General features: G+C 52.8%; 8 protein-coding genes across 8 annotated transcripts; 3 read left to right on the forward strand and 5 right to left on the reverse strand.

The window, feature by feature from the left end:
* Positions 1–96: 96 nt before the first annotated feature.
* On the reverse strand, positions 97–1043 carry CABS01_04160 (uncharacterized protein; the record flags this gene model as incomplete). Its single annotated transcript, XM_060537531.1, has 2 exons — positions 97–424; positions 493–1043. The coding sequence occupies 2 exons, from the start codon at positions 1041–1043 to the stop codon at positions 97–99; spliced, it is 879 nt and encodes a 292-aa protein (XP_060390376.1).
* Positions 1044–1397: 354 nt separating this feature from the next.
* CABS01_04161 (uncharacterized protein) lies at positions 1398–4858 on the forward strand (the record flags this gene model as incomplete). The annotated part of the gene is made up of 6 exons (XM_060537532.1): positions 1398–1695; positions 1742–2569; positions 2640–3671; positions 3724–4073; positions 4124–4619; positions 4689–4858. 6 exons carry the CDS (start codon positions 1398–1400, stop codon positions 4856–4858), a joined length of 3174 nt encoding a protein of 1057 aa, XP_060390377.1.
* An 852-nt stretch (positions 4859–5710) lies between these two features.
* Positions 5711–7186, forward strand: CABS01_04162 (membrane dipeptidase; the record flags this gene model as incomplete). The annotated part of the gene is made up of 5 exons (XM_060537533.1): positions 5711–5918; positions 5982–6210; positions 6269–6332; positions 6385–6505; positions 6558–7186. 5 exons carry the CDS (start codon positions 5711–5713, stop codon positions 7184–7186), a joined length of 1251 nt encoding a protein of 416 aa, XP_060390378.1.
* Positions 7187–7753: 567 nt separating this feature from the next.
* CABS01_04163 (major facilitator superfamily transporter) lies at positions 7754–9391 on the forward strand (the record flags this gene model as incomplete). Its single annotated transcript, XM_060537534.1, has 4 exons — positions 7754–8632; positions 8685–8788; positions 8840–9329; positions 9380–9391. 4 exons carry the CDS (start codon positions 7754–7756, stop codon positions 9389–9391), a joined length of 1485 nt encoding a protein of 494 aa, XP_060390379.1.
* A 131-nt stretch (positions 9392–9522) lies between these two features.
* CABS01_04164 (uncharacterized protein) lies at positions 9523–10233 on the reverse strand (the record flags this gene model as incomplete). Its single annotated transcript, XM_060537535.1, has 1 exon — positions 9523–10233. The coding sequence occupies one exon, from the start codon at positions 10231–10233 to the stop codon at positions 9523–9525; it is 711 nt and encodes a 236-aa protein (XP_060390380.1).
* Positions 10234–10402: 169 nt separating this feature from the next.
* Positions 10403–12236, reverse strand: CABS01_04165 (heterokaryon incompatibility protein; the record flags this gene model as incomplete). Its single annotated transcript, XM_060537536.1, has 3 exons — positions 10403–10442; positions 10844–11351; positions 11783–12236. The coding sequence occupies 3 exons, from the start codon at positions 12234–12236 to the stop codon at positions 10403–10405; spliced, it is 1002 nt and encodes a 333-aa protein (XP_060390381.1).
* A 976-nt stretch (positions 12237–13212) lies between these two features.
* CABS01_04166 (Ppx/GppA phosphatase) lies at positions 13213–15515 on the reverse strand (the record flags this gene model as incomplete). The annotated part of the gene is made up of 3 exons (XM_060537537.1): positions 13213–13408; positions 13508–15064; positions 15409–15515. The coding sequence occupies 3 exons, from the start codon at positions 15513–15515 to the stop codon at positions 13213–13215; spliced, it is 1860 nt and encodes a 619-aa protein (XP_060390382.1).
* A 2479-nt stretch (positions 15516–17994) lies between these two features.
* Positions 17995–19384, reverse strand: CABS01_04167 (uncharacterized protein; the record flags this gene model as incomplete). Its single annotated transcript, XM_060537538.1, has 2 exons — positions 17995–18995; positions 19060–19384. The coding sequence occupies 2 exons, from the start codon at positions 19382–19384 to the stop codon at positions 17995–17997; spliced, it is 1326 nt and encodes a 441-aa protein (XP_060390383.1).
* Between the last annotated feature and the right edge of the window lie 1162 nt (positions 19385–20546).

A 20546-nucleotide genomic window follows, 5' to 3' on the forward strand; every position in this document is an offset into this window, starting at 1 on the left:
TGGCAGGGTGAGGTAAAGCGAGTAAATAAGTAGATATGACGAGAGTTCTGAAGCATATCTAGTACAGCCAGTTTCCCAACACAGACTTCCAGCACCTCAATCACTGGACGTTGGCAGGTCATCATGGTTCAGAACAAAAACGTCGTCGTTAATGTTCACGGGGCATGGGCGCATGTCAAGCCCTTCGTCTCGCAATGCTTGGGTGACCTCATCACCAATGTCCGCTCCGCCGTCCCGTCTTCCAAATGTTGCGCCACGTGAAAGTGTTTCAAATGACCACTTCCGATCAATAAAACCTTTGGATATTTTCGCTAAGCGAACTGCCCATATGAAGTCGGTCGATCTGTGTGTCGACGATAGGATGGCGTTGTCCTTCGAGCAGCCAACTTGAAAGCCTACTTCAGCGATTCCAAGTGGAGCCTCACTATTCGTGCGTAATGTCAGTCCCTAGCCGATTTGCTGCTTAAGATAGGCTGTCTGGCAACTACTCACATCCCTGGCCCCCCAACTATCTTCTTAGTTGCAGTTTGAGAAACCCCGATAGAGGCGCCTCGCGCTATGGCAATCCCTGTAATCATGAACAGCGTCGACGTCTTCAGCCGACCTTGCTTCTTGAGATGGCCGAGAACTTCGGTTGTACCGACGCTTTCCTCGACGAAATTATTGGTTGGTTGAACAATGAACGTCTCGAGAGCCTCGAATTCCCAGTGTTTGCTGACACTCATCTCGAAAGCAAGCCCGGCATCCTGCTTAATCGTCACCCCGGCAGCCGCAGCGATGGGCGCACCGGCTGTCGCGGAAACCTCTGCACCGCGGCCAGTGTGTATCTGCCAGTTTAGTCCCCACCTCTTGCTCGAATGGATTGGCATGTTCGGCGGGATGTCGAGCGGCGCGTCCCGGTTGATGACATTGTCGAGATGTCGGAGGTCAGTTATCAGGTGTCCTAGACAAATCGGGCCTCGTGAAGGGCCGATTCCGTTCTTGGGGATATCCGGTGGGGGATAGTGCGTCTGTGAGAGGACGAACCAACATTTCGAACCCATCTCGATCAAATTATGTCGACATAGGTTCACGTTCCCTGCTCTGAGCCAAACTTAAGAATCGGATTACCAGGCAGGCCCCTCTTCTCTGACTATTGGCCAAGAACAACAATGTGCTGCACCATGCAGCCTCATAGTCACGTTACAGGTCTATCAATCTCACACTATTCGCTCATTTAGCGAGCAACCTGATGCGTATTTCTCCGAATGGGCTGCCGGGCATGAACGTCAGCTGCCCCCTTTACATCAGAGATAGCATTTGAATGTCATAGTAGCTCTCACGACTTGTTAACGAAGGCAAAGACACTGTCATATCATCGCCGAAACTGAGAGTCTTGCCTTCGCGTTTTCTTCATCATGACATCCGACCATACCCCGTCTCTTGTCTCTCTTCACGGTTCAGACATCCGTTCTCGCACAATTACATGTCAGGAATTGTTTGCCAGCCTTCGTTCCTCAGTGCCAGATCTGTCAGACATGGACTGGTTCGAATATCGTGAGGCCGAATTTAACCTCTGGTGTAAAGTAATAAAAGCGGACAGGAAGGGCAAATCATCGCTGGAATATCGAGTCCGCGATCACGCTAATGTTCGTCAGTTGTTTCTGGACTTGTTGGATGGCTTACGTGAATCGCTCAGTCATCTCTTGGAATTGAGTAAGCGATTACACTTGGTAGGCAATTCTCTTACTGATCTTGATAGCTCGTCTGAAGCCATCGATGATTGCTGGATGCGCTGATATGCACGAGCATGGCGAGACAGATGACGCAGCTAGTTCCTCCAGTAGTGGCGCTTCCGAAATTGGCAGTGAGTTAAACGACATGGATAAGCACGAAGTTGAGTACCACATGTTTTATATCAAAGCGACAATAGCACGGCTCATCGACTTGTCAACCAAGATTCGACAATCTGGCAACAAGTATCGCTATCACAAGGCTGATACATCACTCAAAGAAGGGGACTTCATTGAATACGTACAGTCTTGGAAGAGCAGTATACTTGGCGGTAGCTTGGAAAAAGCGACTGCTGCCGTGCCTTACCAGATAGGAGCAATCGCCGACTTCCTTCACGAAAGTAGATTGACGACAGTACAACGACGCTTGATACGTGCAAACCTTCTTCGTCGGAATAGAATACAATTTATTCGAGAGTCTACTGAAGACCACGAGGCCATCATTGAGGCAAATATTGCGGAAACGGCAATGGAGTTTGAACCGCAGCCTACACAATTGGAGACCGTGGATCGCGAGTTTGAGGTCGAGTCTCAGGCTTTACCCGACGACGACATGCCCGTCCAAGCAAGTTCTAAGGTTATCCCTTCGGCATCGCATACAGCCACGCACATAGGATCGCAATTTGATCTATCTCTCTTTCTCCAAGAGGAGAAATCGCCGTCTATCGTAACCCGGGCCACTCGGATAGGAAGTCGAGATGACTTGGAGTACCCGAAATGTCCCAAGCCATCCACCGTCGGCAGTCTACTGACTTGCCCTTACTGTGCCAATGTACTGCCAGAGCAATGCCTCAGGAGTCAGTCACTCTGGAGGTAATTAAGATTCAAGTCTGGAAAACTTAAGGTTTCCGGAAGACGCCATCATAGTTCTGACTTCTTGCAGAAAACATGTAGCCAACGATATCCTGCCCTACTCTTGTTACTATGAAAACTGCGCCATGCCCGATCTCATGTGGTCGACTTCCGACGAACTAATGAGGCATCTAAACGAATACCACTCTCAGATCGAATGGACGTGTCCATGGTGTACTAAGGATCTTAATAGCAAACATTTCTCTACCTTCAGCAGTAGGCAAACTTGGGAAACGCACGCGATCGAACAGCACCAAAACATTGCAGCTTCCATCGAATTATCGTCTCTTTCCGAAATCTGCCAGCGAAGAACGCCGGAACCTGTACCTTGTCCTTTATGTACCCATGGCAATGACCACACTCAGCTAGTCGACGACGATCACATCCTCTGGCATGTACACGAGTTCGCGCTGAAATGTTTTCCGTGGGAAGACGCTACTGAAGAGGGTGAAGAAGAGGACGATGAAATACAAGTCCTGACGAATTTTGACTTTGCGATGTCCAAAGAAGAAATTGAGGACTTATACTCGTTTGACGTAGAAGAGAAAGACGAGCGTGTATTACTTTCGGATACACTGAAATCTTTCTATGACAGCTTAGACTCAGACGCTCCGAGCTCATCGAGATCGACGGAAGACACCACTGAGCCCCTAACATCATCAGCAATCTCAGCGATAGAAAGGGAACTTATTCTATGGGAACCTGCGACCATTGCGGAAGGAATGTCAACTACACTTGGTCAGATCGAATCACCGGCATACCAAGTGAGCTTGGACAAGCGAAGCCTCCCGAAGCCGCCCGCTCTCGACCTTCCAGCCCGGCCCATCAAAAAATCACCCAACAGCAGACACCGGGTCGCCAAAGATGTTCACAAGGGGAACAGAGTCAGAGTCGCTAGCGCATGTATTAGATGCAGAGTACAAAAGGTTACATGCTCGGCTGTTGACCCTTGCGAAACCTGCAAGAAGCTTGGGCAACAAGCCACAGAGTTCTCTTGCATCCGCGGGGACTTGACGAGTGTAGCCAAGGAGCTTTCGCCTAGGCGTTGTGAGTTTTTCTGTTTCTCCAGTTCTCGGAGTGGGCCGTTAATAATGTGTAGTCGCTGGCTTGAGACTTGACCGTATAGTCAATGACACCCTGAGAACGGGTGGCCCGCAATTTCAAGGGCCTGTATTTGAAGGGCAAATCTTTCTCGAGCCAGATAGCTCCAGGCCAGGTCTCAGAGCCACTCTCAGAAATTTCACATGCGCTGCCCTCAGCTGTCGCGGCTGCACTCTGACTAGGAACCCAGAGAACAGGGCCATGTCACAGGACAGCCTGGTAGACTGGGCTTCACAATACGTTTCCTCTGAAGATCACAGGACCTTTGAGGGGCGTATCGAGTATTTCATCAAGCATTACGCAATGCCAAGTCAATATAATCCTTATAATACGGCGCAACGTCCCAAGGTAAGCCTACCTCTCCAAGGTCTCATACGCCTCGTACAATGTCTCACCAGTCTCAGACCGAACTGTTGCAAAAGGTGCACACGCTCAACGCCATGTGCAGAATCTACCGCTCGCCAGAACTATACTTCATCCGCTCAGGTGAGATTCGGCTCTCCGAGCTTCCTCTCCCAGCTCAGGCGGAAATCCGTGGCATCGCGAGGTCCGTCATCGAGTCGTCTGAGCGAGACATCCTCGCCGACCTCGATAGGTATCTCAAGCCCACCAAGTCCAAGATGGATAACCACGAGAGGCCCGCGGTATGGGCTGCGCTGTGGCAGCTCATGTTCATCTACCGCGACCTTCTCAGAAACGTCAAGCCGTGGCACGGCAACGCAGAGCCTCTCTTGAATGCCGTGGCGGTGTCCTACGCGAGTCTCTTCCGGACCTCCGCGACGCTGAAGCTGCTGTCACTCGACACCGTCAAGGGTCATTGGCCTGCTGGTGAAACCCAGCAGGTTGGTCTCACGAAAGCGTTTGACGGCATTTTGGAACTCCGTGACACTTTCCGTAAGTTTGCCCTCTCCTGAGAATGCTTTTTTCCAAAGCGTGAAGTAGTGCTAATAGTGGAATGCGTAGATCAAAGAATCGCTTCTGGAGTGGACGCAATTGACCAGCGTCTCAAGGTGCTTGTTGTAGATCCCGAGATGAAGGTCTTGAAATGCCGGCCGGCTCCCAAGAAACAGGTCAGCGCAAAACGTGGCGCGTCTGGGCAGTATGACGAAGATGAAATTATGACAGGCTGCTAGTGTGTGAGCGAGCGATTCTCTTTCCATTTCTCGAAGTTGGAATTTGGAGTTTATGGTTCAATTTTCTCATAGAGTCGGTTTCTGGCGTCGTTTCTGATCATACGATTGTGTTTGAAGGATACCCATATCATTAGCGAATGTAGCAAAACGCTGTTCTATTTGAGAACGGCAACGATAGTGGAGCGAACGGTGTACATCATGGACTCATAGACTTTGAGTACTTATTGGCCGTTAACATTCTCCGAACATTATACTTCCATGTTCCCAATCCGTACTGAATTTAACCACCAACCGAGCGTCTGCGGGAAGGGAAGCCTTGAGACAACTCCGTTGCTTTTGTGAATTTCTTCTCAATCGAGCCAAGTCTCTACACTTGTCCACTGAGACTCGAGAGCTCTCGAGTGGATAACATCATGCGAGGACCCGAAACTCTGGAACCTGGGAAGCCAGCATCCTTGAGATTGGTTGGTGTATCCGTACAAACAAGACAAGATGAGACGATCTTGGCTCTTATCTAGGCTCGAACCTGCGGGGTCAAGGAATACCCTGGATCTTATTATCCGAGCCTTCAAACATGACTCCCCGCGATGGTATGGCGGCCAAATCAAACGTCTGGGTCATATCTATGGGTCCCTTCCTTTTGCGCGGGAAACCCACACTCTGAGTCTCTAGCAACAGTTGACCGAGGAAACGCAGGCACCCAGACTAAACTGAAATGAACCTCACCTTAATGAGCTCCGCGCATAACTTGTTTCTCAACTACTAGTACCTTATTGAATCCTCTCATCAGATCAATCGCGTGTTGGGGTTGGCAACAATTCCAAATCGACCAACAAACCTGGCATTAACACAATGGCATCGTCAGATCATCCCTATCAGAAGCTTGACATTGACGAGCGAGTCAAGCGTGTTCTTCTCAGGACGCCGCTCATCGACGGCCACAATGATCTGCCTCAGCAACCGCGGGCATGCTTTCACGGCAAGATTCACAATAATCCGAAATTTGATTTCGCAAATGGATTTGAGAGGGGAATGACGGATATCCCCCGACTGAGAGAGGGTGAGTTGCTAGATCCTGTCCCGTTTTACCCCCGTAGATCTACATGACTTACACGACATGAAGGTGCCGTCGGAGGCCAATTCTGGTCCATTTGCGTCCCTTGTCTCAGGTCCGCGGAGAACTTTTCGACAGCAGAGTACTCGGACATGGCGCGCGACGCCATTGAGCAGATTGATATGACGCTTCGGCTTGTTGAGTCGTACCCGGAGACGTTTGAATTGGTGAATGGACCAAATGATGTGAAGAAGATTTACGAGTCTGGGAGGATAGCTTGCTCCATCGGTATTGAAGGGTGCGTGTTCAATTTGAGGAGTTGAGAGAGGCTCACGAGAGACTGACCAGATTGGTAGATTGCACATGGCTGGCAACAGTATTGGTATTATCAGAGCATTTTACCGCCTGGGCGTCAGATATGTAAGTTGGAAATGCTTAGAGATGCTGGTAGTTTTGGTACTGATTTTGCTAGTGCACTTTCACTCATGTCTGCAACAATGCATTCGCCGATAGCTCAACATCCAAAGTCGGCGCTGTGCACGGCGGACTCTCTAAGCTGGGACGTGCAGCATTGATCGAGATGAACAGATTAGGTGAGCAAGACAGTTCAGTCAAACAAGCAGCCCGCTCACCAGCCCTTCGCAGGAATGATTGTAGACATCTCCCACGTCTCAGAAGACTGCGCCAAGCAAGTCCTCGAGCAGACCCGCGCACCAATCATGTTCTCCCACTCCAACGTCAAGGGCGTCTTCGACTGTCCCCGCAACGTCCCGGATCACATCCTAGACATGGTCCCAGCCAACGGTGGTATCGTGATGGTAACCTTTGTCCCGGAGCACGTCACTACACGTCGACGGGACGCCAAGATGGACATGGTTCTCGATCACTTGTTCTACATTGCCGAGCGTATCGGCTGGGATCACGTTGGTCTCGGCTCCGACTTTGACGGTATCGCATCTGTCATCCCCGGCTTGGAAGACGTCAAGTGCTACCCGAGACTCCTCAAGGCTATTCTTGATAGGGGCGCGACTGAGGAGCAGCTTGCTAAGGTCGCTGGTGAAAATATCTTGAGAGTGTGGCGTGGTGTTGAGAAGGTTAGGGATGAGATGAAGGCTGAAGGGGTCTTGCCGGTTGAGGATGTGTGGGAAGATCGGACTTGGTGGAGGTATGATGGGTACTACCAGATGCCGGATCCTGATCCTGAGGATAAGCTGGGCTTGGACTGGTATGGTGTTCCGCCTCCGGATGAGGGCTTGTATCTGGACGACAAATAGGACTAAAAACTATCCAATGAAATTTCATGAAATGATTCTCTTGAATTGAAAAATTGCATGATTACTGCTTCGCAAGTATACTGTACGGATGATGCGAGTTCACGGTTCATCATATCGCCCCAAATTCTGAGCTTATAATCTCACTGAAGCCGAATCCTGGTGACTGATACCTGATACTGTCTTGAAACCTAGTTCGACTGTCTCGACGCCTCCGAAAAAAAAATGGTCTATAAAATCGCAAACTACCCATTCTCGGAAACACGGCTGGTCGCTGCAACATTATGCGCGGGGTAACATCTGCACAAGTCATGGCCGCGGATGACTTCAACCGTGATAAGACTTTTCCGCGGGAAGCAATAACACCCCCCCAGTGGTGCCACCGGCTCTTATCTGCTGCGTCTCGGAGGCATACCGAATCATTAACAACATGCCTATAGATCCGGCACTCACGTCGCCGATGATCCTATATAGCTAGATGTTCTTTAGATGTAGATGCAGTCTGGCGACCTGCAGTGCAGCGGCCGAAACACCCTCTCTTCTCTCTCCCAAGATCCGACTCAGCGAATCATGAAGACGGAAATGACTCCCAAAGAGGAGCTCATGGCCTCCGAGCCAACAAAGCCCCTCGACCTCCTCGACGCAGCCGAAGGTGAAGTAATCGACCCGGAAGAGAGCTCCGCGCTCCTCCGACGCCTCGACTTTCGCCTCATGCCGCTCCCTTGCATCACATACGCCCTGCAGTCCATCGACCGTACGACACTGAGCTACGCCGCCGTCTTTGGCATCCGCGAGGACATTGGCCTCACCGGTTCCGAGTTCTCCTGGGCCGGCGCGCTGCTGTACCTGGGATACCTCTTCTGGGAGTTCCCCACAAACGTACTGCTGCAGAAATTGCCCATAAACACCTTCATGTCGGCCACCGTGGTGTTGTGGGGCGCCGTGCTCATGTGCCACGCCGCGTCGCATAATTTTGCTGGGCTCGCGGCGACGAGGACATTTCTGGGTGCGTTCGAGGCTTCGATCAACCCGGGTACGATGTTGCTTTTCTCTATGTACTATTCGAGAAAGGAGCAACCTGTTCGTATGGGCATCTGGATCGGATCTGCGGGTCTGGGGTACATCACGGCCGGTATCGTGACGTTCGGAATTGGGCATGTGCAGGGGTCTATCGCGAGCTGGCGGATTCTGTTTCTGTTTTGGGGCGCCATTACGGTGGCGTGGGGGATTCTCATGCTCATCTTTCTTCCTGGCTCGCCATTGACGACGAAGTTTCTATCAGAAAAGGAGAAAGCGATGGTTATTAGTCGCGTCAAGGCGAACGGTACGGGAGTCGAGAACAAGAAGTTCAAGTGGCCCCAGTTCAGGGAGGCCATGATGGACTTGAAGACATGGCTTCTGTTTTTGTTTGCTGTGGCGAGTAACACTCCCAATGGCGGATTGACGACGGTGAGTTGTGGTCAGATATTACCTTGGAGACTGTAAACTGACACAACGATAGTTCCAAGGTCTTGTAATCAGGGGCATGGGCTTCTCGACGCTTCAGACTACTCTCATCCAGATGCCTTCGGGAGCGGTCCAGCTCATTCTGTGTCCCCTGGCATGGTGAGCAAGCCGTAATCTTCAGCCTCCTGTTTCTCAGCTAACGTAACGCAGCTTCTTCGCTTCCTACTACCCAAACGCTCGCATAGCCATCATGCTTACCTGTCTCGCCCCCTTCCTCGCCGGTATCCTCGGCCTCTGGCTCATTGATCAATCCAATCCCTATGGCCGCCTCGCCTGTCTCTGGATCTCCTTCGCCTACACGGCGACCTGGACGCTGTCCATGTCTGTCGCCACGGCCAACACCGCGGGCCACACCAAGAAGATAACGACAAACGCGATGCTTCTGATCGGGTACTGTCTCGGAAACTTCGTCGGCCCATTCTTCTTTAAGGCAGAGCAGGCGCCGCGGTACCCCCTGGGCGTCGCGATGATGATCTTCTGCGTCGGTATGCAGATCGCATGCCTCTGTGGCCTCTGGTGTCTGTTGTGGGTTAGAAATCGGTCTAGGAGGGCGGAACACGCGACGTCGGAGGAGAATGAGCAGCAGGCCTACGAGCGTGGGCTCCTGGACGAGACAGACTTGCAGAACAAGTACTTCAAGGTAAGTGGACATCTCTTCGTTGAAATTGAACCATCACTGACGTTTTTCAGTACGTGTATTGAGATCTGTGGCACCCCGAGAAGTATATAGGACCTAAAGATCAGGCCCGATTTGTAGTACAGAAGACTAGATTTAACGAGATTGATCCGTCAAAGATCCAAATCCTCGCGCCTTCCAAAAGTTACAAACCAGCTTAACATAACGTGATTGTTCGTAAATTAGAATTTCCTTCGAGTGAGAGCTCGCCGTTCATTATCCCGGGCATGTAGCAGTCACTCACCAGATGATATCTATCCTGCATCTCTGGTAGAATGAACGTAGCTGGACCATCAACTTGGCCATTATCATCACTCTGCTCACCGTTGCTTTTGATCGGTCGTAAAATGAGTGGCATAAATCCTGAGCAGAGAATCCAGACCTCGTCGCCCTCTTTCGTGTCGTGTGTTCCGACGCCAAAGCAACCTCCACATGTGAGAAAGATGTTCATGACTCTGGATTGCAGCCAGACTAGTATCTGTATTTTCTTACTCGTTCCATACTCTGCGGGCCCTGACGAATCGAACAGATATTTATCGGCTTTCTCCATGTCATCCCACATCCCCGAAAACTCTGCGATGGCTTCCTTTTTGAACAACGGCTTGTCCAGCTCTCGGAGCTCACTGAAAGCATCTTCTGCTATGTGCTGTTTCCATGTCTTTATGAGATTTCGGAGGGTGTAAGAATAATCAAAGCGGTGACCAGGAACCGAGGAGACTTCGACTGGTGGCGTGATTGTCCTCACAAGCGTGCCGACGAAATATCCACGTAGTCTAAGGCGCCGCCCGTCGCCCGAAACGAGGTCGCGACAATCTAGCTGAGGAATGCCGTGTGAGGCATTGAATTGGGGGAACAGGTAAAGAGTCATGGTAAATGAATTTGACTCTCTGTGTTGTGCCATCTCTTGGCGACGCCAATCCAGAGTCCACGATGGTTCTTCCAAGGAAGCCTCGCTCTGCCGGCGTCCCATGAGTGGGAGTAATGATTGACAGGCTCGGATGAGATCCACCGTGACGCGTCTGAACAACTCAATGCAACTAATGTCGTAATTGCTTGACTTCACGCACGCCCATGATCCTGCAATGAAGGGTAAAAGAGCGAAGATCTTGTCGCGCGGGTCCAAAGCTTGACGGTCGCAGGCATTCCAAAGGAAGCTGATACTAGCTTCACCATCCACCATTGCCTGCGACCTTGATTCGATTTGATTCCTCAACACGGAAAGTATTTCTAGCAGCGACAACAGGGTTCCCGCTGCCTCAAAATAGTGCTCGTCCGCCTTGTCAATTGTCCACCTACGTCTTGCGAGTTTTCCGCCATTACTATTTAGACCGAAGTGTATCAAAGGGGATCGAGCGATCGTGAGAGGACCCCAAAGGAAGAATGCCGTGTGAGGAGCGACGCACTCTTGAACTGTCCATATTCGCCGCCACCACGGGCATTTTAATAGACTTTGAAAGGTGAGACGAATTTTATTCAACCCTTCAGCCGTCGAAAAGCCATTGTCTTCTCTTTCCAAGTCTGTATCGTCGCAGAATTCAATGAAGTCTAAGCCATAGCGAGCAGCGTCCAGACTCAATTCCCCGCCGAGGAGGTCAACCTCTCCCAACCAGAGAAAGCAATTGCTGCATTTGCTATAGATGTTGAACATCATGTCGACCTGCACGCGCTTCTCCTCGTGATCGTCTTGATTGATGCATAACGCGTCGGCCCACACGGTGAGATATTCTTGCTCAGATCTGATGCGCCGTAGGACCGAGAATAGAGATACCGCAATTTTGAAGTCTTCCCCGTCCACTGTGATTTCCTTGGTATCCGATGCATCGCCCCAAACGTATGATATACACTGGTAATGAGGCGCGTCGTCGAGGGCAGCCACACTGAACACACCTTGGATCGCACTCTCATGTGTCCCTGGCCAGAGGGTGAATAATCGTATGTGTCTCGCTGGATCCTGCAAGGGCGGGCGCACGCCTGGTTCGTTATTGTCTGTAGGTCAAGCACAAAGTTAGCTAATGTGATATATAGAGAAGAATTGAAAAAAAAAGAGGTCGATCTTTTGCGCCTGTGAAGCCGGGGGAAAAAAACGCTACATAGAGAGGGGTTTGATTTATGTTACCTAAGTGATGAATAGAGTGCTGAATCTTAGGTAGAGAGAATTGGCCTAGATCCGCCATAACGGTCAATCCATCTGCTTCTCGCGATACGTGTGAGGACTGGAGGGTCGGCTGCTCTAAAAAAGTGTTGGGGGAGAGAGACTATCTAAGTACGGTGCCTACTAACTAGGAAGCCAGCACGTATGGTGAGATGGCACTGCCCAGTCATGTTCTTCATTTCAGATATTATTGCCACTGCTCATTGGTTCTCTTCGCGCCGTGTTGTAGCATGCATGAGTTGGAGGGCGCTTCGCCGTCAGTTACATGGAATCGCAAGGCTGTGCCGAACCTCTGCATACGGCCGCGGAGCGGGTCGCGGTGGAAGTGGACACCCCGGCCTCACCGTCTTGTCCGGCACCACCACAGCCGGCACCGGAACCAGCACGGGCGGCGGCGGCCGCGCTTCCCACCCCATCCCCCCGCATCCTCCCATTATGACATCGCCGTCCATGTCAAACACCCAGCTACTGCGCATTTCCACGTTCAGTATGTCTATCATGATCACATCCCCGTCTGCGTCAATCCACCACGGCGGCACGGGCTGCACTACTGCCACCGCCCTCGGTCGTGGTTTTGGGCGTACTGGTCTACTCTGTACTGCCGCCGTGGGCGGTGGAGGGCGAGGTTCGGGTAGTCTTTCAGTTGAAGCTTTGGGGTGAGGTTTGGTTTCGATTTGGTGGCGGAGCAGTTCCGTCCTGAGAGAGGGGTTGGGTACCATTGAAGATGTTGCCGTAGAGAGAAGAGAAATTTGTGCATGGTTGAAGCGTTCTATGCGATAACGAAGAGGCCTGCTCTTAAGGTGTGGAAATCTCTTCTAGCGACTTTGGTGAATGGAACAGACGCTCGACGCCGATACATACCATCAAAAACAACCCAGCCTTGACTTGAATGAGAATGTTGGGGGTTGAAGTCAAAAGGTGCACTGAATCACTGGTAACAAAGGAACGAGTTCATGAACAGCTGCTCCAAATGCTTGGAACATTTCTCAAAGGAAGGAAACATAGAACTCGACCAGAAACACTTGTATTTATGGCACTCTTCTTTATGACTGCAACCAAGTTGACTGGGCTGTGTGGCCAAAATGACTGCGTGCTACTGCCAGCCAGGCGTACGGCACCACTACAACCGCCGGCGTTACACAGATACCGTAGAAGCCACTGTGAAATCACTAGCATTTAATCAGGAGAAAAATCAGGGTTTGGGACGGGCCAGAAAATATTAACGGCTTCCTTGTACGAATGTTCGTCTGGGCAATGGTAATCGCAGGATCTCTGCGCTCGCAGGAAACCGGGTATTGCGATAGGAACAATCATCCATTGCGCATAGCGGTAGGTATGGCCGGTAATAGTTACATACCTAATCAACATAATTAGAACGGGTGGCTAAGTCAAGACAATTGGGCTCTTCTCAAAAAGAGCAGATGTTTCGTTATCCCCCTTTTTACTACACCAGCCTAGAAACGAAACTTCGTGGCCACATACGGAGAACTTATCATGCTCTGGGATCATAATGTAGAAATCCTATCATCAACGTGAGCATTGCGGTACCATTAACAAGACCTTAAATGAGAGCGATATCAGTTGCCAGGAGCGAGGTGAAGTCAACGGCCAAGTTGAGGGGGGTATCTTTTCATAAGATTCATCGACTCGTCAAAAAAACAACCCAAAACAACGGACAAGCAACACTATTAACTACTACTTCATCTCCACAATCTTGACCGAAACCTTCTTGTCCGGCTTCGTCCCGTCCTTGCGCTTCTTACCAACATTCGCCAACCGACCCATGACGTCCGCGGGATCGATGCCGACCGCAGCGCCGGGGGCAACATGGACGGTCAGATCGATGCTCGCCCTCTTCTTCTCGGGGTCCGACGTCTGCGTAGCCTCGAATCTGTGTACTGTTGTCAGTATTTGTTTTCCGCAAAAAGATTCCGTAGCTCTCATTATCGCCTATATCCAAGCCACCCAGAGAAACTGATTAACCACATACCTCAAAGTCGATTCGAGCTCTTCGACACTAGTAGGCCACGCGGGCACGAGATCAACCATGACAGCCGCCACGGCACCAAGATACTCTGCCCAGAACACGCTCTCCAGCTTCGCCTCCGCGACGAGACCCCTCAGGTTCCCGTACAGCTGCGCATCAATCGGGCCCAAGTTCGACCCCCACCGCGCGCACACCGTCAGGCCAAGCACCGCTCTCGCGAGGTGCGTCAGCCCAGGCGCGCTAGGGTCCCGCGTAACAGCCTCGTGAAGCGCATACGAGGCATTCGCATCGTCGTCCTCGCCCTGGTGAATCCAAACCTGCCTCGCAAAAAGCGGTCCCAGGCCCAGCGAGAAGACCGTCGGCGTCCGCGACACGTCCACATTCTTCGGCACGGCGCCGTACAGCGTCCTCAAGATCGCCTGCGCAACGGCCAAGTCCCCGCCGCTTCCCGCCCCCTCGCTCTCCTCGTGGCCCTGGATGGGGAAGCCGGCGAGCGCCTCGAGCGGGTTGCTCTCCCGCACGCTCTTGGGCAGCTTCATCAGCAGCGCGCCGTCGCGGTTGGAGCCGCCGCAGAAGGTGACGGTGCGCAGGTGCGGTACCGTGCGGATGAAGGCCTCGACGACCTCGATGATGGCGGGGAACTGCTGCCGCCTGCGCTTCGACATGCCGTAGATTTTCCCCTCGTGCTCGCGGTTGACGCGCCGCATCTTGTCCGTCTGCTTGAAGAAGTCGCCCGTGACGGTGTAGGTGCCCACCGAGGGGATCGGGTACGGCTGGATCGGGTCGTTGTGCTGGAGCATGCAGCCGTAGCCGCGGAAGCCGCCGCCGCAGAGGTAGGCGTCGATGCCGCCGGGTACCACGCTGCTGCCGTTCGTGGTGGCGGCGGTAGAGGAGGAATGAGCAGCGTCGTGATCCGCCTTTGCTTGCGCGAGCGCGGGGAACTTGTCGCACAACTTTGCAAAGGCGCCCTGCATGCTCGCGTTGAGTTTCTGCTTCTCCTGGATGCGTACTTCCTCCGACTGCCCTTCGAGGATGCGAATCAGCCTCGCGGCGCCGAACGGCATGCTCTCACCCGCCTTGGCGGCGGCGACCTCGTAGTCTGGCAGCCGCGTGTCCACCCAGGTCATCTGCACGGAGCCACCGCCGAGGTCAAGGAACAGGCCGCCGCGGGCAACGTCGACGAAGGCAGACCGCGATCCCATGACGGCGCCGAAGAGAGTCTCGACCTCGGGGGCCAAGACATGGACGCCAATGTCGGCGGCCTCGCGGATGGCCGTCAGCATGTCGCGGGCGTTTGCGGCGCGGCGCATGGCCTCCGTGGCGAGTACGGAGAAGTGGGCGGGCGGAACGCCATAGGAGACGGCGATGCGACGGAAGCGGGCTAGGGTCTTTGCGACCTGGGTGATTGTTTCCGGGGGGAAGGTGAGGGGCTCAGAGGCGGCGGTGGAGGCGGAGTTGAGGGCGTCAAAGAGGGAGATGCCGGCGCGTTCGCGGTAGATGGGCCGGAGGAGGCGGGTTTGGGGAGGAGTGAGGTCCGAGATGGAGAAGCGGATGCCGTTGCTATTCGGTGGGGCCGGTGGCTCGGGTCAGTATTTGAGACCGGTGTTTTGTTCTTGTCATGGTGCATTTATTTTTAGGAGAAGCGGGAACTAAAGACGTGGTCCGGCTGACGTTGCCCGCCGCCATGGTGTGTCAATGAGAAAGAGATGTGTGCTCCTTGAGAATTGAGGCTCAAAAGCACAGGCAGAGACAGACAAGACAGGCTTTCCCCAGATTTTGCCCATCGGCGAGGCAATCCCGGAGGGCGATCCGGCAGAAACAGAAGGAAAAAGAAATTCTCGACATAAACGAATCTGTGCGGATAGTTGCACCGAAGAGGGAAACAAAAAAGCTTAGGTACTGACCTGCCCATATCAACAATCGCATATAGGTGATTGGAGCCTGCGGGGTCCCATCTTGGCAGCAGCTCCTCAAAGTTGTCAAGCGTGATGATGTCAGCGCTGGTAGCCATGGCTGGCAGCGGGAGGCGCGAAGCCGATAGTCTTTTGATCGGAGGGGAGGGGGAGGGGGAGGGGACCTGGGGGCGGAAAAGGGTAGAGTGAGTGAGGTAAGGTAACGTAGAGCGAGAGAAAAGAGAGCGGATGGTTGGGTGGTATCTTTGCTCAAAGTAGGCGCTGTGCAGAGGGATTTCCGCGGATGTCGGCAACCAACATTTGCCTTTATTGCTTTTTTCTTTCTCGGTACGAAAGGTGTGTGTGTACGGAGTACAGAGTATGTATCTGAAAGGATTCGAACGCTCTTTTCTCGGTTCTTGTCTGTGGGGGGGAGAGAGAGGAGTGCCGGGCCGGGGCGAGAAGGATTATATAATGTAGCAGGTAGGTAAGTTTGCAAAAGTACCAAAAGATGCGAACGGCTGGCTGAGTGACGGAAGGCGAGACACGGAGAGACAGAGAGCTGAGAGTGGTTCAGTGCGTCCGTACGGTAAGGTAGGTCGTCAGTCTGCTGGAATTCGGGGAGAGTGGGCTGAGGATGAGTGAGTAATAAGAGTGAAGGTGAGAGTGACTGAGTGAGAGAAAGGATTGGAAGAGGAGAGAGGCGCATGTGAGGGGGGAGAACGACGGGGAAGGCATCGATGTGTACTTTACGAAAACGGAGCGTGTTGCGCGTGTGGATTTATTGCCATGGGCAGCGGCACATTTCTCTCACTTCCCGTCTCTCACTCTCTCTCTCATTCAGTGAGGTGAGTGAGTGAGTGGCATGCGTTTTGGAATTGGAGCCCCGGAAACCTGGAAAACCTCAGCTGCGAGTCTGACCAAAAGACGCAGCCCGTGTCTCTAGACTAACCTACTGTGTAGTAATGCGTAATATTCATACCTGGTCCGTATCATGCAGCTCACGACAGCTACTTACAGTGCTACGTTAGTTTGAGGCGGCCACGTGAAGATGAGCAACGCAAGGGGACGATCCAGAAAGCAACTTCACTCACTCTGTGCCTTCACAGCAGCAAAAGAAAAAAGCCCGCAAGGATCCATGGATCTCCTTGAGATGGATACCAAGCTCTGGGTCTACACGGAGCTAGCAACGCTGAGCCTACATCCGCGAGAAGACCCCCCTGGGCACGCTGCGCAACTAATACACAGTAGTAGAAACCATTTCGTCCCATTTTGACTTCACCCCTCATCTTTCTCCCCCTCCCCCACCTGCCTCATCCATCTCACGACATATCCTCAACCAGGTTTACGCAAAATACGAACCAACAACCAACGCAACTGGAACCGGATCATATTTTCTTTCACTAATGGCCCAATTCGTGCTCCCCCATCATGATATTTCAGACATCTAGAACGGTCCTGGCCCCAGAGCCGAGAAGCGTGAGGCGGGTCACGTAGTCGCGTGACGGCGGGGGTTACCACTGCCTTGACTGACATGACGGGGGTCTGGAGCACTGCGCTACGCAAGAGGGACGCACCTCTACTGCAGTTGGATGCGTCGCTTCATGCGGGTCAGCAGCCGTGGTCGCCGCTTGCCTGCCGTTTCCTTGCCTGTCTTTTTCACCTGTCAGTCATTGACGGCTCGCTTGGCGAACGTCGAACGAGGGGTAATAGGTGATGTGAGGTAGCGTGGCGGGGTCCCTCGCGGATAATTGGCACGGGGGGCGGCTTGTCTGCTCTGCTTCATACCATGGCAAGTATGGTTACACAAACATTGCCGTGTCCCTTCACACGAGTCAATGAGTGAACTGAACAAGCCAATACGTTTGCCTGGACAACCTGAACTCTAGCAGCCGTCTTTTCCCTCTCCCTTTTCAAGCAGACCCTGCTCATGCTATCTAGCAGTCGACATGTATCCTTACCGTACTATGCAATCATCGGCATGAGAAGGACAAGTATTTGACCGAAACGAGGGGTTCAAACCCGGACCCGAAGCGACTCGTCGTTTGCAGTTGGGATGCACCGGACGGGAAATCGAGATGGCTCGGCCAACGTCGGGTTGAAAAAAAAAAAAAAGCCTGGGTAGGTAAAGCTCACCACACTAAAGCCGGATATGCAGGTGAACAAACACCTAATGATGCCATCCAACCATTGATCAAACTTGACAATAACGACCTCTTGACAACTTACAAAAGCAATCGTTCGCCGAATAGTAATGAAGAGCTGTAAGGACCATATGATATCGGGCTACGAGAAGGAACCAACGGCGTGATTTGAGACGAAGAACATCACAGTGTAGCGGGCTTGTAGGCATGTGCACACACATCCCAAGACGACATCTGACATGAGACTGATATGATATCCCTTGCATTGTAGATGGGGTAAATGACAGAAACGCCCGTAGACCACCACTACCCATAAGCGTCCAGACATCTTTGTTTAGATATTCGCGAACTGCTGCCGTATTGTTTGTTTCAATCCTCGTTTCCATTGGTCCCCTTCACGTCATGCAAAACGCACTTATCATTAATGCTTTCCCCTCCCTTGTCCGTCAACATCTCACGGCCATACCGTCGCCCTCATGGCGTACGCGTTCTCGTGCCGTCCGTACAGCGTGGTATACTCGTCCTTCCACGAAATCGTCTCGCCAGGCTCAAGCGGCACGCCAATGGGACCCTGCCCAAAGGCGTACGACCGCCGCAGCGCAAGGTTCCACGCGAAGCTGCTCGCGCTGACGCCCGCCACCATGCCGGCGCGCAGCATGATCTCGTAGTCGACCAGTCCACGCTGGTCCCACGTCAGCGCCTCCAGCGCCTCCTGCTCCTCGTCGTCCAAGATATCCGTCTTGGTGACGACCGTGACGTTGAAGTCCTCGGCACGGTTGACAAACGCCGTGATGTTGGTCTCGGTGGCGCCCGAGGCCAGGAACGCGACGCTCGACTCCGACTCGGAGAGGTAGTGCAGGTAGTTGGCTGCCTGCGTCGTGTAGTCCGGGAACCTCTCGTTGACGTCCTCTTCGGTGCGTAGATGGACGCCCACGAAGCTCGACGGGTGGTACCGCGTCCGCGGGTCGAGATTAAGTTGGAAGCGGGACTCGAGGCTGAAGAGCGCCGAGGCCGCGAGGCGCCGGGCATCCGGGCGGATGCGAAGCATGCGTCCGAACGAAGAGGCCACGGGCGCTTTGTCACGTGCCGTCGGCCACGTCCACAGGGTATGTTTGAGATGGGTGCGGAAGGGGTATACCCTTTCTGCGGGGGGTGACTTCTCGTTGATGAAGTCGTGGAATTGCTTGTTCCAGTCCGAGGGCTCGGCTAGGACGGTGCCGTTGACCCAGTTGCTGTTCGTATCCGCGATACTAAACTGGAGGGCCTCGAAAACTTCCGGCACGTCGTACAGGTCGTTCATCGACCCGTGTACTCTCATCTGAGGACAATACGTCCGGAGAACGTGGTTGAGGTGGGCTGCGTCGAAGTAGTAGTCGAGAGGCACGGCGGGCCGTCCATTAATGTTCTTGATGTCGTCTTCTGAACGAGGTATGATCTCGGGTAGGATCAACTCCGCTGGCATCGATTAGTATGAAATCATCATCCAGAAACCCGCATTCTATCCAAGGGACATGCTTACCTCCTGCCTCGATCGCAAAGCGAATGCAGTGCAAGTGGGCATTCCGCACTTCACCAATCCCACCTGGTGCTGCATCGCAGCCCATCATCAATCCCTTTGTCCATTTCTTGCTGGCACACAGGCCTTGGATAGCCGCGCCGTCGAAGCGTCCGTCAACTTCGTGCTCGAGGAAATCTTTGATGAATAGCTCCCTTTGATTGCGGAACTTGCGGGTGATTGTCTGTACATGCTGCCGTGATATTCCCAAGTACCATACTGACCAGAGAATAAGGAGCATCGGCCCCACGAGCTTCATGAGCTGGGATAAAGATGTCGAGCCGAGCATGATGGGCTAATCGATGCAGTTGGAGCTGCTGCCGTGATGAGAAAAATTGAGGAAACCATCTCGCTGATGAGGAGGCGGAAGAGGCGACTCTCTCAAAGGAAAAACGCCCAGCCAGCTATCGAGGGCGAAACGAGTGGAATGGAAAGCTTCGCGCCTGGCTGAACGAGCCAGAAATGTGGCGTTTCTCAGTCGTTCTCGGAATGGCATGGCGTTGATCGACAGCTATTAAAGGGATAGGATTGGCGATAGCGCGCTCGACAGGCTGCTAGTCCGAGATGCCATCTTTACCGACGTTCTTCAGCAGTCTCGCAATGCCCCTGGATCTTCTGTCCCTTTCTGAGCGTCATGAAATTTATAAGATGCCGAATAAGTGAGAACTCTGGCAATCGCAGGTTGCAGAGAGGTACTGGTTCGACATGTCCTTTATCGAGCGATGAACACAGAGTATCGTGGGATTCGCGTTCGGCGCACGCTAACAGGAACATGCGACGAGAAACGCTATTTCTCTGTGGCGGTAGTGAGGTCTGTAGTCGAGTTTAAGTGAATAATGGCTGCCGCCTGACCAGCTTTGAGGCTGAAATAGAATAGGCCGCGAACTTTCATGGCTTGGTTTTCCTACTGCTGCTGATCTCAAGTGTTGCCCCTTGTCGGTTCGTCTCACGACCAGGAATCACTACCTACATAGTCTTGAGGGTCAATGAGACAGCCTGGCGACTTAGCCGTACCTGTTTCATCATCACGGGCACCGAAGCGTGATTTCGGATGGCAGATAGTAGTGAAGACACGGCCCAGGCACAACCCGTTGTGCATTGGTGGCCAAGCTTACACTGAATGTTTCCGTCTGATCACGTCGTTGAATAATCGCAATGCTCGCGACGTCGGCCTAGACCAGGGGATTTGGCGCACCACAACACAGCATCCCCGGGTTCGTGCTGCTTGGATCTCGCAGCGGACAACCGAACCGGTGCCACGCAGAGTGCCAAGACTGTCTGGTAGGCTATGTTTTGATTGGGCCAGCGCAAAGCCCAAGGTCTTCTAGCCTCTAGGTTTGACGTTGCACCGAAGCCGTTGACAGTTGTTCAGTTCCCTCTGGGGTGGCCGTTTCGTTTGACTCGGACGGTTTGATCGTCTGGACGGGAACGACTTTAGCCTGACCTTTTCT

Source organism: Colletotrichum abscissum (genome assembly GCF_030869225.1).
Source record: "Colletotrichum abscissum strain IMI 504890 chromosome Unknown Scaffold_8.1, whole genome shotgun sequence".
NCBI classification, from domain to species: domain Eukaryota; kingdom Fungi; phylum Ascomycota; class Sordariomycetes; order Glomerellales; family Glomerellaceae; genus Colletotrichum; species Colletotrichum abscissum.